The sequence below is a fragment of the Phocoena phocoena genome, chromosome 15 (genome assembly GCF_963924675.1).
Source record: "Phocoena phocoena chromosome 15, mPhoPho1.1, whole genome shotgun sequence".
Taxonomy (NCBI): domain Eukaryota; kingdom Metazoa; phylum Chordata; class Mammalia; order Artiodactyla; family Phocoenidae; genus Phocoena; species Phocoena phocoena.
The window spans coordinates 18,362,748-18,379,212 of NC_089233.1; the positions used below are offsets into that span (position 1 = coordinate 18,362,748).

The 16,465-nt window shown below is 46.5% G+C and overlaps 1 protein-coding gene across 1 annotated transcript in view; it reads right to left on the reverse strand.

Moving 5' to 3' along the window:
* Window positions 1–1,073: 1,073 nt before the first annotated feature.
* HS3ST4 (heparan sulfate-glucosamine 3-sulfotransferase 4) overlaps window positions 1,074–16,465 on the reverse strand; it is a 395,257-nt gene continuing 379,865 nt past the window's right edge. Inside the window, exon 2 of the mRNA XM_065892544.1 lies at window positions 1,074–1,710. Coding sequence (XP_065748616.1) covers window positions 1,074–1,710 — 637 coding nt within the window. The remainder of the gene's footprint in view (window positions 1,711–16,465) is intronic.

Below are 16,465 nucleotides of genomic sequence, written 5' to 3' on the forward strand. Positions count from 1 at the left end.
TTAAGCAAAGGAAGCACGAGATGACCATGTAGGGGAGACGGTGGGACAAAGAGAAGGATGGTGACCGATCCCCTGTGGGTTGTGCTGCTAAAGGTTATTCATGACAAAAGACATGCCAGCTCTCTGGTCCTCGCCCCTCTGGGGACCCTAAGGGACAGAGCCCATCCTGATAGCATGTGTCAGAACCACGCGGCTGAGGGTCTTCAGGGATGGAGACCTCCCACCGAAATGACTGGCTTTCTTTTTTCCACTCCCAGAGATGGCATTCATCTTTCCCAACCTCAGGGCTCTGAGCTCTGCTGCAACCCCCCTGCTCGGAGAGCAGCCCTGTGATTCTGATTCTAAGGAGACACAGGCTAAGCTTCTCCACCGCCCAGGATACCCACAAAGAGAGAGACTCAACCCCCCTGCGCGGGCTCCTAGAAAGGCTTCCAGGGGTGTCAGCATTTTTTGGTGAGAAACATGCATGCCTCTGCCTTCATAAGGTGAGGAGGGAGTAAGTCAAAGGTTGTGGGACGAGACCTTCAAGGAGAAGGTTAGAGACACTTTAAGAGGGAGGACCTTGCTCCCTAGGAGTCCTGGAGCAATTGGCCACAATTAGTATCCTGGCAAGATGCCAAAGCAGAGGTTGATAGAGCAGGGGCCTTTGCCAGATATGGGGCTAGAACTCGGGCTTCCCAGATTAAAGTGAGAGACTCCGGCCAAAAGTAGACCTTCCTTTCTTTTTTGTCATTTAAACAAACATTCACGCCACTGTCTCTGACCTTGACGACTATTTACGTATCCTGTCTTCAGACTTGATCAACGAGCAGAAGACAAGAATTAGCGGTGGATTCTGGTGGCCATCTGGTCAACCAGATGCTGCTACCCAGGCAGGCCTGGTACCCTCATGAGTATGCCATGGGATCCATCCCTTTGCCTAAGCCAACAGCGTTGGAAGCAATCCTGGTTGGACAAAGGAGGAGATCTACTTGGCACCCCAGCAAGGCTGAGGCTGCAGACCCTGGGGGATTCAGGACTCAGGTAAGGAGCCTCCCTAGCTATTCACCAGCCTTCCCTCCACATCTCTAGCCTCATTTGTCACCCTCTTCCTGTTCCCACTGGAAATTTTGGCCAGTCATTTGGTAAAACATCATGTTGAAGGGTTTGTAGAATTTCCGCAGTCTGTGGATCACGTCGGGGTCGATGCGGGGATGAGTCCGGCCTTTGCTCTTGCCTAAGCATCTCGGGGCGCTGCTGTCTTCTGGCTTCTTTAGGCAAGGGAACCCCTTGGTTTTGTTGAAATAGAAATGCTTCTCAGTCACAACACGCTTGAGGCCTAGAAAATCCTGTACTTTGGCCATTTCCCCGGCGGGGTCCACTATGAGTCGCTCCCCGCTGACGAAGAGGATCTGAGAGAGGGGGAAATACTGGAGCCAGTTTTCCAGATGCAGAGCATAGATCCCTATTCGAATGGCGCTCCAGGAGGCATCGATCAGCCCTAGGGTCCGGTTTTTGAAGGCCAGCACCTCGAAGGTGGGGATCTCGGGTTTCTTTGACAGTGTCTGGGTGTAATCGGAGATGGCCCTGGTCACGGGGTTTCTCACCACCACGATGAGTTTGATGTCCTTGGCCATGGAGTGGATGCGCTTGGGGGCCTCATTTGTCACAAAGTAACTTGGTGTCTTCTCCATGGTTAACTGCCCATCCAAAGTCTTAGGCATCACATTTCTGGAAGACGGAGGAAAACAAAAGAGTGATTATTCCTGTCCAGAAATAACTGAACTTGTTGCACGAAATGTATGATATAAATAGCCCAGTGGGGAGCTGCCCACTAAAATTCATGTACACTTGGAAGTTCTTTTTGGACTATATATCCCTCTGTAGTTCTGATTACAGTATTATCAGAAAAAGCAGCATAAAGCTTGCGCAGTCCATTCACGGGGATCTTATGCACCTCCATTTAAATTTCTGCTCTATCTCTTACCAGTTATGTTTCACCTAGATCGACTCTTAATTTCTCTATGTATTAGTTTTATAATCTCTGAAATGAAGATAATGATAGCACCTACTTCACACAGTTGTAAAAAGATTAAGGGAGATAATGCTTTTAAAGCATTTCGCACAGAATCTGGCATGTGTAAGATCTTAATAAATCGAGGATACGACTGCTGTAGTGGCTTTGGGAAAGCGTTTGAGCTCAACAAGACCTCAAAGATGATCTAGTCCAGGGGTTGGCAAACTACCACCTGCTTCCTGTCATTGTATAGCCCACAGCTAAGAATGATTTTTCATCTTTAAAGGATGGGGAAAAAAACAAAATAGTAAGACTAAAATTTTGTGATGCGTGAAAATTATATGTAATTCAAATTTCAATGCTTATAAATAAACTTTTATTGGAACATGGCCACACATGCCTTTCTGTGGCTGCTTTTTGCATCTACGTCAGCAGAGTGGAGTAGTTGCGACAGAGACTATATGACATGCAAAGCTGAACGTACTTCCTATCTGGCCCTTTAAGAAAACATTTCTTGACCCCTAACCTAATCCAAAGGCATCTTTATGCAAATGGGGAAACTGAAGCCCAGAGAAAGGGAATCAGACAGGCTTTTCGACCTCAGCAAGTTGAATCACATCCCCGAGCCTTATTATCCTCATCTGTAAAAATCCTAAAACTTGCTTCAAGTTCAGTTGAGGATGAAACGAATGACATATAGTGTGACATACAGCGTGACAGCATCTAGCATAGAATTAGTTTTATACATGGGATTTCTTTTCTTGGCTCCCAAGGTTGCCCAGTGAGCCAGTGACAGATCCCACAGCAGGACCCATATCTCTTGGTTTCCTTCCCAAGGTTGCTTCTCCAAACCCACCCCTCCATCCATGTTTGCCTTCAGAGTGGCCTTGTCTTACTTGGGAACTTCAAGAGACTAAAGGAGTTTGATGTACTTGTACCTGTCGGTACAGCAGGCCATCTGTCACCACATGCTTCATCCATCTCCATTAAGTCCATTCACTTCCGAGCCTTGCACCAAAGTGGTACATTTGGGATTACACAAGACCTCTTTGTTATGATGACATGCTTTTAAATGTCTCAGCTAACAAAACTAATAAAGCTTAATACAGACGAAGATCCCTCCGCTTCCCCTACCATAATTAAATTTATTTACTATTGCGTGTGTGGAGAAGGAAGGATTCTTCTTTTACCTCTAATTCACATGCTCTGTCAATAATTAATTGCTACTGGGTTCTGAGCTTCCTCGGCAAGCATTTTTATCAGGCAAGAGGCTCTTGCCTAATGTAGAGAATTCACATGGAGGTTGATGCGGTTCGTGTATAATGGTTGGGCAGTGAGGAGTTTTCAGATCAAAGCAATAGTCCTGGCCATAAATAACCATGCTCATCTTGAACTGATATTATCTCCCCAGTATTTTGAAAGTTTTCATGTTTGTGTGCCTGTTTGGCTCTTATCAGGTTTAATTGTGACGTTTGGAGGGGCGGGGCTCAGGACCACTGTTTTACGGGAGTCACATGTGCCTGATTTGCTCTGACTAGCTGTGTCACCTTGATGAAGTGACTAAACCCACTCTGAATCTCCATTTTCTCATCTAAAAAAGAGGGTTAACAAAAGTCCCTCCCTTATAGGATTGTAATGAAGATTGAACGCGATAATGCAGGTAAATCACCTGGAATACTGTCCAGTGAATGCCAGAATTTTAAGAGGCACGAGATCATTGGCACAGCAATTCTTAGAGAAGAGTAAGGAGAAGATACTTCCGTTTGACCAAATGGAAAAGGTGAACAACATGGGAACTAAGGAACTGATCTAGAAAAGAAGGATATTCTGATTCAAGCCAGTGTCATCAACTGTTCTTCCTGATCTGGAGACTGGTGAGCAATGGGGAAGCTGCTACTAGTTCAGCTGAAGTTGAAAGAATATACTGATATCCTACTTTTCTTTCAGTTGGAGAGCTCAGAGATTCTCTTCTTTTATTACAGAACTCAGTTCATAGTATAAAAATATTCAATAAATGTTGATGCAAAAAATACTGAAGATAGGGCTTCCCTGGTGGCGCAGTGGTTGAGAGTCCGCCTGCCGATGCAGGGGACACGGGTTCGTGCCCTGGTCTGGGAAGATCCCACATGCCGCGGAGCGGCTGGGCCCGTGAGCCATGGCCGCTGAGCCTGCGCGTCCGGAGCCTGTCCTCCGCAACGGGAGAGGCCACAACAGTGAGAGGCCCGCGTAACGCATTAAAAAAAAAAAAAAAAAAAAAAAAAAATACTGAAGATAGATATTTTTACATGGCCTCTTCCAGATTTTTGCCCCTCAGATATATCTTGCTTCTTTTAATTTGCTGTCTTTTTCTTTAGCAAGGAGCAGCTGCTAGGTTTTTCTTCTCCTCCAGTCTCTGCCAGTCACTTCTTAGACCTCAGTGTTTATCTTTACGTTGACAAATTCATCTCCTTCACTTCAGCTAATTGTTACAGTCTGTCAAGATCTGTGTTGATCTCGAGTCTTTTATCAGAAGCATCTGAGATAAATGGTACCCAGCCTATAAGCCGGCGTGTATAGGAGTAATTATGTGACTAGCTCAGTGCTTGGTGCAAAAGGCAATGAGAGGAGCGGGGCTAGAGAAGGCAATGGAGAAGGTAGAGGGGAGCAGAGGCGCCTAAACGGCTTTGATCGTCATGTTACAGATGGATTACACCACGCACTTGAGGACAGTTCCTGCATTTGGGGCACACATGGTAAAACCATCTCATTAAGCCAAGATACAACTGTTGTTGCATGAGATACACAGGATTTTTTGCTGGTAAGAAGCTATCCAGTAGCTGCTCAAAATCAGTGAAGTAGCAGTACCCCCTTTCCAAAAATGATTCTGAATCAGTTATATTCATTCATTCATTCCATAAACGCTCACTTCCATAAATGGCAATATACTAGTGAACAAAACAGACAAGGTCCGTTCCCTGACAGAGCTTCCAGTGTTACTACTACATCTGGTAAAAGGAGAGTTCTTTATAGCATCACATAAATAACTATTTTAATCAACAGAGCGGGTTATCATTACTATTTCACTTTTAGAGAGAAGGAAATAGACTCAGAACCTAAAGATACGTTTTCGAAGTCTCACGTGGTGAGTATATCCCTGCTTCCTAAGCTCACAGGCCAAGCAAACACCTACCACCAGCTTCTGGCAAATAGCAGGTGCTGAATAAATATCTGTTGAACGAATGGATGAATAAACCATTTATCTCCTGTCCTAAGGCGAGGCTTTGTTGTGATGGGTTTTGTTGTCCTAATCTGCTCATTTCTCAGGCCTTGTCCCCTCACCAGTCTTCTCACCTGGGCCCACGACCCAGCAGCTATTTCTGTATCTATCCTAGTGTCTGTCTTCCTAAAAGACTAGAGAGGGCGGTCTATGTGTAAGACCAACTTCTCCCTAAGTGGGCTTTGGATGTTGTCTCCCTCTACTTTCTCAGGAATGATTCATCCCAAGTTTCCTTCTCTCTCCTGGTTTTAGGGAAGTTCTTCTTGACTGGGTCTGACATTTTGACTGCCCATGTTCTCACATCCTTCTGTGCTTGAGGAATGGGGAGGAGACCAGTCATGACACAGGGGACTGAGCAAAGCTAAGAAAGTGAGAAAATAAGGTCAAGGGGTGGGGAGGGAAAGACCACAGGGGGTCTTAGGGGCCATGGGAAGACACTGGGTTTTATTCCGTGTGTGATGAGAAACCACTGAAGAACATGAAACAAGACAACATAAAATTTACATTTTAAGAGATTTTTTTTTTTCCTGGCTGCTTTGCTGAGAACACACAGGTATGTGGCAAGAGCAGAAGGAAGGCAGCCTGCCAAGAGGCCATTTCAGGAGAGCAGGTTAGAGATGGGGGTGGCGGGAATGCAGGTGGAGAGGGCAACCTGGGAAGCAGTGTTCACAGTTAGGATGCCTTTAAAAGGTAGGGCCAACAGTCCTTTAGGATGGGTGGGATGTGTGTACAAGAGAGAGAGAGAGTGTCATAGAAGACTCCAAGACTGTTGGCCTGAGCTAATGGGTAAGTAGTAGTGCGGTTTATTGACGTGGAGACAACTGAGAAAGAAGCTAGTTTCAGGGGAAGATACCAAGTCTGATTTTGGACTTGGAATCCGAAATACTCAAGTGAAGGAGTTGAGTAACCATCCTGATACAGGAGTCTGGAACTCAAGGGAGATCCCAGTTGGAGGGGGACATTTATATCATGAGTTCACAGCCCGCCTGCCAGGAAGTAGGGTGAAGGAATGTCAGATTCTCTTCACCTTCACTAGTAGAAGGCGGGACCTAACCTCTGCCTATCTGGGGAGTTCTCCTGAATAAGGAAAAGCGTTCAGATGCCGGTGTGCAAAGCAAATCTTTAAATTCCATAGCAAAGATTTTCACTAACTCCTTTGAATTACCAGGGTCTTTGATAACTTCCTGTATTACAGAGCTTAGGAGAATGTCATAATATGGTTGGTTCCCACCCCTCCATGGCTGAGCTCAGTTTCCGGAAGCCATGGGCAATGTTTTATTCACCTTTGTATCCCCAGTGCCTGCCGCGTGGCAGCTGCCCCATAACTATGTGTGGTTATTAGATGAATGAACGAATGACATACGAATGAAAACAGGATCGCCAGCAGTCAGGAGAATTGGGGCAGTTTGGAGGGCTCCTCTAAGTAGGTTTCCCTCACGTGGGGTTCAGTGTTTCTGAATTCCAAGCCATCCCTCATCTGAAGGACCCTGCACTGCAGTGTGTACCATATGGTGAGAAAACACTGCATCTGGGCTTGGAACGGCTCGTTAACAGTATCTGGGGTGCTCAGAGCAGCCGTGACATCAGCGTCAACACACAGTCCTGAAGCGAGAGTCAGCCTGCAGGATCACACAGCTGCTCTCACAACCCCAAATGTTTATGAGACACGATCCAACTCGCTCGCCCTCCACCACCTCCGCTCTGCTGGTGGGGGAGCTGGGCTGAGCACAAGCCCCATCTGGATGCAGGACGGCATCCATGGCTTCATAGGAAACAACAATAATAGCGATCCTACAGTAGTTATCGTACGCCATTTATCCAGTGCTCTCTCTGTGCTGTTTGGTGGTTGAGAGTTCAAATTCTGACACCAGATCAATGTCTCTAAGCATGTTCAGACACTGGGCTCTACAGCCTGGTGGTTAAGAGCATAGCCTCCAGAGGAACCAAATTTGGATCCACTTATTAGCTCTGTGACTCCGGGCAAATTACCAACCCAAGTAATTTGTGTCTCAGTTGCATTATCTGGAAAACAGGCGCCATACTGATAATACCCATTTCATAGGGATTTTGTGACAATGATATGAGTTAATGCCTAAAAGATTGCCTCATTGATAGTAGGCTCGCAATACATTAGCCGTGAATTTTTAAAACAACTTTCTTAAGAAGGCACTACTACCTTCACCACTTCAGAGGTCAGGAAACTGAGGCTCAGTGAAATTGATCTGTTCGTCCAAAGTAACAGGAGGTAGCGTTGAAATTCAACCCCAGGTCTGTCGTGAACTTTAGCCAGAGCTCTTGGTTACTGCCTGGCAATGCTTAACCAAACGACAGAGGCTCAACAAGGTTACGTGACTGGCCCAAGGTCACTCTGCTGGTAGATGGCAAAGCTGAATCTTGAACTGAGCCTCATTATGTGTGTTGTAAAGGTGGGCTGTCACTAACTCACCACTGGGAGTTACAGAAACCCAGGCCAGAAGCCCCAGAAATTCTTGCCAGATCAAACTGCATCGTTCAATTTGCGACATCTCTCTCCGGGGCGTCATCGATTGAAGCAAATGGACACCATCACGAATGCCGAGGGAGAAGGCAGTCACCCGTATTAGATGTAAAGAGCCCATGCTCTCCGGAAGGGTTAGCAGCTGAGCTTGCCTTTCGCTTGCCTGAATCAGAGGTATGTGGGCACCTCACATTTTCCCAAATGCGTTACCCAGTGGGATAAATGGTGCATAAATGAGCAATATTTTCTGAGGCCTCCAGATAAACTGTAACCCAAGAGAATGGTGGTTAGAGCCAGGGCATGAGGTAAGGCTGTTTCTCCTGCATTGAGGAAAGAAACTTAGAAATTCAATCGGGCGCCTGCTACTTGCCAAGCATCGAGACGGACAGTTTCACATATTATTCTGGATGAACTGCTCAAGGAGAATACAATTCACGAGCCCATTATAGAGATGTGGAAACTGAGTCAAAGAAGACAATAAACCCCGCTCAGGACTACTTTTCGGCCTCATTCTTTTGGAAAGTTCATGCTGCTTTTCAAATCCAAGTTTATGAATCCTGGAATCCCTGAAGATGAAAAGTCAAACCCTTTGGAAACCACATTTCTTATGTAAAGACCCAAGAGAAGCAGCCTTTGCCAGGGCCATACGGCTAAGGACCAAACTGAAGGTGAGAAAGAAGGGATCCTGAGTTATAGCTCTAACTTAAGAACTAACTTGCCAAATGCATTTAGGACAAGGACTTTTCCCTCTCTGGACCTGTACCATGAAAGGGCTATGTTAATATGAATTCCCTCATTCATTCCAACGAGTGTTTGCTGGTGCTTATTATGTCGGGTATATAGCAATGCCAAAGCAGGCATGGTACCTGCCCCGCAACAGACTGCAAGTCCTTTGAAGGACACACCTGAACTTCCCATTTTTGTAAAGTGGTCTGTGCATCAGATGAGGCATCTCCGGTGTGGGCAGAGGTCTCTTTTCAGACAAAATCACACCTGCCACCAAGAGGGAGAAGGAGGTGACAGAAAAGTGAGGGCAGAGGAAAGGAGGGAGAGAGCTGAAGCAAAGAATGAAGGCACCTAGAAGCGACAGGAAGGAGAAATGAAGACAAGAGGAAGGAAAGGACTGAGGAAGGAAGGGGAGGAAGAAGGCAAACAGAAGGAGCTGGGCTTGGAAGAAACACAAAGAATTTGAATAACTGGAGAAGAATGAGGAAAGCATTCCAGTTTTGAATGACACATGACCAGAGTGTTGTTGTTTTCTTTTTCAGTACGCGGGCCCCCCACTGCTGTGGCCTCTCCCGTTGTAGAGCACAGGCTCCGGACATGCAGGCTCAGCGGCCATGGCTCAGGGGCCCAGCCGCTCCGCGGCGTGTGGGATCTTCCCGGACCGGGGCACGAACCCGCGTCCCCTGCATCGGCAGGTGGACTCTCAACCACTGCGCCACCAGGGAAGCCCGGCACATGACCACATTGTGGCAGAAAAGAGCAAACCCGGATCTCAGGCACTTCGGTGGTTTTAAAGTTTGTGCCAGGCAGGTACAGATATTTTAGGATCTATGAAAGAAAAAGAAAACCATTTATCTGTTCATGAATTTGGCAACTGTCATGTGCCAGGTACATTAGGAGATAAAATGAAGAGCAAGATGTGCCCTGAAGAAGTTCACATCTCCTGAAAGAATAAAAACAGTCTGTGAGGTCTATCCTTGTCTCTGAGGATGCACGGAGTTCCATGAGTTTCAGGTAGAGAATTACTCCTGGCTGAGGGTCGACTTGATTCCAGAGTCCACAGTCACCTCCTTTAGAAGCTTGTCAGGGGGTGCTCATCCTGACAAAGGCGGGTGGCTCAGCGTTTGACTTCGGGGTTCCATCTCTGAACCACTAGTGGCTTTAGCTACTCATTTCATGTCTTTTATCCTCAGTTCCATCATCTGTCAAATGGGTATAATAGCATCTCCTCCTCATTCAGAAGAAAAGGTATCAGGCATCCTGGCACAGAGCAAGTATTGGTGAACGTCCCCCCTTGTTATTGCTGCTAGTGTAACGTAGCACATAGTAGGTACAAACAAATTTATTTGTTGAATGAGTGAAGGAGATCAGCCTTGCTTAAATTCTGAATCTAAACGCCTATTACTGGTTGTCTAATATATACACCCCTCTGTAAATGATGACCCTGATTCATGGAGACCCACCTCTCCAATGGGCGTTGATACGACCCACTCTGAGAGCACCAAACAGCTTCTGTTTAGCATAGATTCTGGTGAATTCCTAGAAATCTCTTTCTCCTTGCCATCCCAGGCTGCCCAAGCACTTGGGAAGCTTCAGTGCTAGGCAGAGCTTGGCCACTTTATGGGGCCCATACCTCAAATGGCACAAATCCTAGGCTTGCTTTTATTTCTCCTTGTCATCCCTGGCTTTTCCCAGTTCCCCCCCGGGGCTTCAGCATCAATAGGCCACCATATGACAGAAGCTGACTTGTTCATATGGTTTTTTTTTTTTTTTTTGCGGTATGTGGGCCTCTCACTGTTGTGGCCTCTCCCGTTGCGGAGCACAGGCTCCGGACATGCAGGCTCAGCGGCCATGGCTCACGGGCCCAGCCGCTCTGCAGCACGTGGGATCCTCCCGGACCGGGACACGAACCCGTGTCCCCTGCATCGGCAGGCGGACTCTCTACCACTGCGCCACCAGGGAAGCCCCATATGGTTTGATTTAGAAAACACATATGGACAAAAAACAACGATGAATTTGACAATCCCTTAAAATGAATTTGTGATTGAGTCATCACCACCGAATCTACATTTTTGAATGTGGCCATGTGTGCGCGTATGTGTGTGTATGAGATCTTTATTGATGTAGTTTATACTCAGTGTTCGGTATCTATAGGGATGTGAAGGTCCCTGCAGTAATTCTCAAGCCCACAGGTTGGGAAGCAGGGTTCTAAACTCTAAACCTTTGCCTACTTACAACCTCAGCTCCATCAGTGCCTTCTTACCCACAACTCTCCCTCCAATCCCTCCTCTCTTGTTATTGGACCATCTCACTCCAGAGATTGGAAAACAAGATGCTCCCTGATTTTGAATTCACAAGATTACGGCTCACTTCACCTGCCCCTGACTGGGGATTCCACCCAGAGTATACTTCTCTGATCCTTTATTCATACACATTCAAAGAGTGTCCCACTGCAGAACCTCACACACCCACTGCTATTAGCTGTTTTATTGTGTTTTCTTTCCTCGGGCTCGGCGTTTCACAGGGCAGGTGCCACAATGAAACGATGATCATGGAGGTGTCAGCGTTGTCTGCCTGGGCACCTGTGCTCACGATTTAACAGACGGTGACAGGAGAGGGCTCCTCTCGGGAAGGCCCCGTTCCAGGTCTCTCCGCCGCACGCTGCACTCCCAGCTGTGTGTCTGCTCATCGCTGCCTTGGGGGCCTCTGTCATCCTTTGCATGTCTCAGCCCTACGGTGTGGCTCTATCCTGGCTCTGCCGTCCTCACTCTAACGGACTTTGGGAACCTTATTTAACCACCTCAAGCCTCAGTTTCCGCATACAATGGGGATCACAAGCAAGACCTATCTCAGAGCATGTTTTGTGAAGGTTGAGAGGGCCGGTGCTCATGATGCTGCTGTAGAACGAATGTGCGTGCCCCCCTCCACACAGGTCATATGTTAAATCCTAACACCCAATGGGATGGTATTGGGGGTGTGGCCTTGGAGAGGGGATTAGGTCAGGAGGGTGGAGCTCTCATGAATAGAATTCGTGCCCTTATGAAAGAGACCCCAGAAAGCTCCCTCCCACTTTCTGCCGTGTGAGGACATAGTGAAAAGATAGCCCTCTATGAGCCAGGAAGCAGGTTCTCACCAGGCAGTGAATCTGTCAGCATCTTGATCCTGGAATTCTCAGCTTTTAGAACTGTAAGAAATAAATGTTTGTTGCTTAAGCCACTCAGTCTATGGTATTTTTGTTACAGCAGCCAGAATGAATGAAGGCTTAAGCACAGAGCCTGGAAGGAATTAACTGCTGAGTACAAGTGTTAATTATTGTTGCTATTATATATGAATCCTGTTTACTCACTGTGCATTCACAGAGAATGCCATCTTAGGACCTGTGCTGACCGTGAGGTTATTTCATGTTTATCTCATGTGCATCCTTAAAACAAACTTTGCTTTTGTAAATAATTTGTACGTGTCTCTTCCTTGTGATGCAAGGAATCTAATCGGCTAGACCGATATATATATATAATAAAGCACCAGATGTTTTATTGGTGGAAGGGCTGCTCAGGTCGACTCATGCCTGCCCACGGAAACTTGTTAAATAACTCGGTCAAGATGGAGGCATCCATGCATATGAAGGACAGGTGTGAATGGTGCTGGGAAGAACAATATTTTGTCACATGGCCAGGCACCAACTCTAGTGTTGAAGGAATCTTGTTCTCTCCGCCAACAGAATGCAGCCCAGAAACCCCCCTTTCCCCCTACATTTGGCCAGGAGGGCAGGACCTCCTCTCCTACGAAGTGCCCAAGTAAGAGCCTTCCAGGTGTGTCCTTGAGATATTTCCTTCATAAGGGTGCATCCCCCAATCATAAATTCATCAGTGCGCCCTGCTGTGCCTGTACTTAGACCTGACTTTCACAGCTTGGAGCGCGTGAAATACTAAACAGATTTTCAAACCCATCCATCTGATCATGTAACAGATGGAGAAATGACAAATAGGAAAGAAGATCAGTGCACAACTAGAAAGATATACATAAACAGGCACACATACTGTGCCCCAAAGATTGAAGATTCTAATGTTATATCATCACACATTCATGCACACTGATCTCCTACAGAGTGTTTCTATTTTACACACACACACACACACACACACACACACACACACACTCCTCTACTTGTCCCACAACTGGCTCCTTCTTATTATTCAAGTCTTGGCTCAAACATCACCTACTCAGAGGGCAATCCCCTTCCCCAGGCACCATCTAAATCACTCTCCTTCACACCAGCCTCTTTTGTTCCCTTCCTAGGGCTTCTTGTTATCTGACATTATCTTGTTTATGTGTTCATTTTCTTGTGTCTAGTCTGTCTGTCCTAAAGGAAGCAAGCTCCCAGAAGGAAGACAGGTTGGCACTTCTGTAACCTGCTGAGTCTCCAGCATCTCACTTAGTGCCTAGAATTGAGACATAGGTCTCAATAAATATTTGCCCAATGATGGAAGAGACGAAGGAAAGAAGGGGGGAAAAAGCACAGTTGGAAAGAAGAGAAGGGAGAATAAAGGAAAAGAGGAAGGAAGGAGGAGAGGGAGGGAGGAAGGGAAGGAGGAAGGATAGGAGGAAAGAAAGAAGAAGGATGGAGAGAGCTGGCTTCTTCCCGTCATTCAGGTCTCATATTAAGCGTCTGGCTTTGGATTATTATGAAAGCCGCTAGCTACATGGAACTATTTAACTTTAAATTAATTAAAATTAAATTGAATCGAAGATTTAATTTCTCAGGGAAAATAGCCACATCTCAAGTGCACAATAGCTACAGATGGCCAATGGCTACTGTGTTGGAGGTACAGCTCTAGTATATTCCATCATCACGTAACATTCTATTGGATAACGCTGGTCTGGTCCATCAGCTATGATTTTTGTGACATCAACATACCACTCAGAAGTCATCTCTCAGAGAGGCTTTCCCTGATCATTCTATCAAAAATCATGCCTGCTCCAAGTTACTGTCTATCCCATCGTCTGGTTTCTCTTCTTGTTCACACCATGTGGCACTGGTCAAGATTTGGACTTATCTACTTTACTCACCAGTTCACATGATTTCTGATGCCCTTCTACCCGGAACTGAACTCTGCAATGGCAGACCTTTTTCTTATTCACTAGATACTATATCTGTCTCTAATGGAGCATTGTATATAACAGGTACTTCATAAATGACAATGAATAAACGAATGACCCCTCTGGATGTGCACATTTACATTTTTACACACTTTACACATTTTACTCATTTCAGGCATCCATGCAGCAAGGCAAGGGCAGTGAAGTAAGGTCTAAGCTGGTGGTAGGTGGGCCTCCATCTCTTCACCTCCAGCTGGTGAGAAGGTAGGAAAGGCTGAGAGCTGATGCTTCCTTTTGCTCTCGGCCCAACCCCCTTCACTGAGGCTCTGCACATCTTGCCAGACTTCTCAGGGGCTGGACTCAGCATCCTGGCCAGGCTCTAGCACCAAGGGGCGGGAGCCTTGGGAAAATCCAGGTCCACGGAGCTGTGCTGCTGGCTGGCTGGGGAGGAGCACATACAAAGTCACAGCCTTGGGTTTCCCTGGTGGCGCAGTGGTTGGGAGTCCGCCTGCCGATGCAGGGGACGCGGGTTCGTGCCCCGGTCCGGGAGGATCCCACATGCCGCGGAGCGGATGGGCCCGTGAGCCATGGCCCCTGAGCCTGCGCGTCCGGAGCCTGTGCTCCGCAACGGAAGAAGCCACGACAGTGAGAGGCCCGCGTACCGCAAAAAAAAAAAAGTCACAGCCTCTGCTGCATGTGTGATCAATTGCCTACAAACTTCTTCCTCTCACATCTATCCACAGTGACACCGCAGTCATGGTATCAACATGTTAAGAAAGCTCCATTTCTGGAGGATGTTTTCAGGGGGAATGAATACTCCCTCGCTGTTCTCTTTTTACGCTCCTCCCCAGACCCTCTCACAGTAGTCCTGGCAGAGTAAGACTCTGCTTATGCTCAAAGATCCCAGGGAAGCAGGACATTGCCCCCAGATGACTGTGGATCTCATCTTCTGCCTGGACTCACTCTTCCTGGTCTACAGAATTTTTGGTCCCATTCCGGAGCTCAGTACACACTTGATATGCTGCCTTGGGAAACAGGCTTCCTCTTTACTTGTCAACCTGTGTGGATGTGTTCTTAATAAGCCTCAAACCTGTGCGCCTTGAATTGGGTAGATATGCTACTCTGATTCCAGGGGAATCAGATGTTTCCCTTTCTAGGTCCAGATGGCTGGCTTAGTTGCAGAAAAACATAATACCATTGACTCCTCTACAGACAGATGTTTCCCACTGCCTACAGCTCCCCATCTGCCTTCAGTGACCCCTGACCGTCTTTCATCATTAGTCTCATAGCTTAGCCCTCCTGCACAGAGCCCAGTGTCTTTGGGTGAATATGTAAGCACTCGGGAGTGAGTATGTTGACACAAATAGTATACTACCCTATGCAGCATTCTAAAATTTGGGTTTTTGCTCGGTGCTTTGTGACCACCTAGAGGGGTGGGATAGGGACGGTGGGAGGGAGATGCAAGAGGGAGGAGATATGGGGATATATGCATACGTATAGCTGATTCACTTTGTTATAAAGCAGAAACTAACACACCCTTGTGAAGCAGTTATACTCCAATAAAGATGTTAAAAAAATAAAATAAAACTTGGGTTTTCTACTCAAGAATCCTTCTTGATCTCTACGTCTGTGTCTCTATTTCTGCTTTGCAAATAAGATCATCTATATATGTATACGTATAGCCGATTCACTTTGCTGTACGGTAGAAAGTAACACAACATTGTAAAGCAACTAGACTCCAATAAAGTTCATTTAAAAAAAGAAAAAGCAAAAAAGAATACTTCTTGAGATTTCCCCTTATCAGTTCACTTCCCATTTTTAAATGGATGTTGCGTTCTATAGCATATGCAAACCACAGTTTACTTAGCCATTTCCCTGTAAAGGCTCCTTGGATTGTCATCAGTTTTCCATGAGGACAAAGACGGCTAACGCGAGCACCTTTGCACACGCCTCTCTTTGTATGTACCCGTTCGAGCATTTTCCTAACGCAGCCCTCCAGGGTGGTCATGCCAAAGTATGCTCCACTCATACCGTGTGAGGATATATACCCCTGTCCCCTCACCAGCGCCTAATGGTACTGACCCTTTTTATTTCACCAACCTGGTGATAACCATCCTTCAGGACTCAGCCCACATGCCCTGTTTGCCCCAGGATGACAAGACACTTCCCTGCTGTGGAGTCTGCTGCCTGGTCTATTTCTACCATTGACTCATCCCACAATATGGCACCTATGTATTTCCTTGTCTCCTTTACCAGACTCTGAGCAACTTGGGGAAAAGGCCAAAATGGCTCCCAGGAAAAGCTTGCTTGGTTGGACCAAATTAATCCCCCTGCTCTTTCCAGATGCTATAACAGACCTTTGCCAGGAATGCTTGTGCCCCTGGCAGCACCAGGAACAGGTGGAGTGCCATGTGAACCTTGGGCATTGAGAAATATTGATGGGAAAATAATCCATGCAGAAATGAGTGTGACTGGGTGCAACCAAGCAGAAGTAAGGGAGGGACAAAACTCAAAGGAAGGGTCTGCTGGCAAGAATAAACTGTAGCCAGGCCCTGCTGACCCCTGCACGTCAGTTCGTCGGTGAGGAGTGCTGTGCTCTGGCCACAGCCCTGCCGTGCGCCCCCTGCACTCTGCATTTTAGCCTCTTAGAATTATCTTGCCATTTCCTGGAAACAATGGATTTTGTCATATCTTAGATTTTGCATATGATGTTCCAACTTCCTGAAATACCCTTTCCTTCCTGCCCACTGACTGGTGGAGCCCTTGTTCATGGCATGCCTGATCCAAAGGCCTCCTCCTCTGTACAGCTTCCCTGGAACATATATAATATAATATAGTATAGTATAGTATAATATAATATAATATAATATAATATAATATAAAATAATGTAAT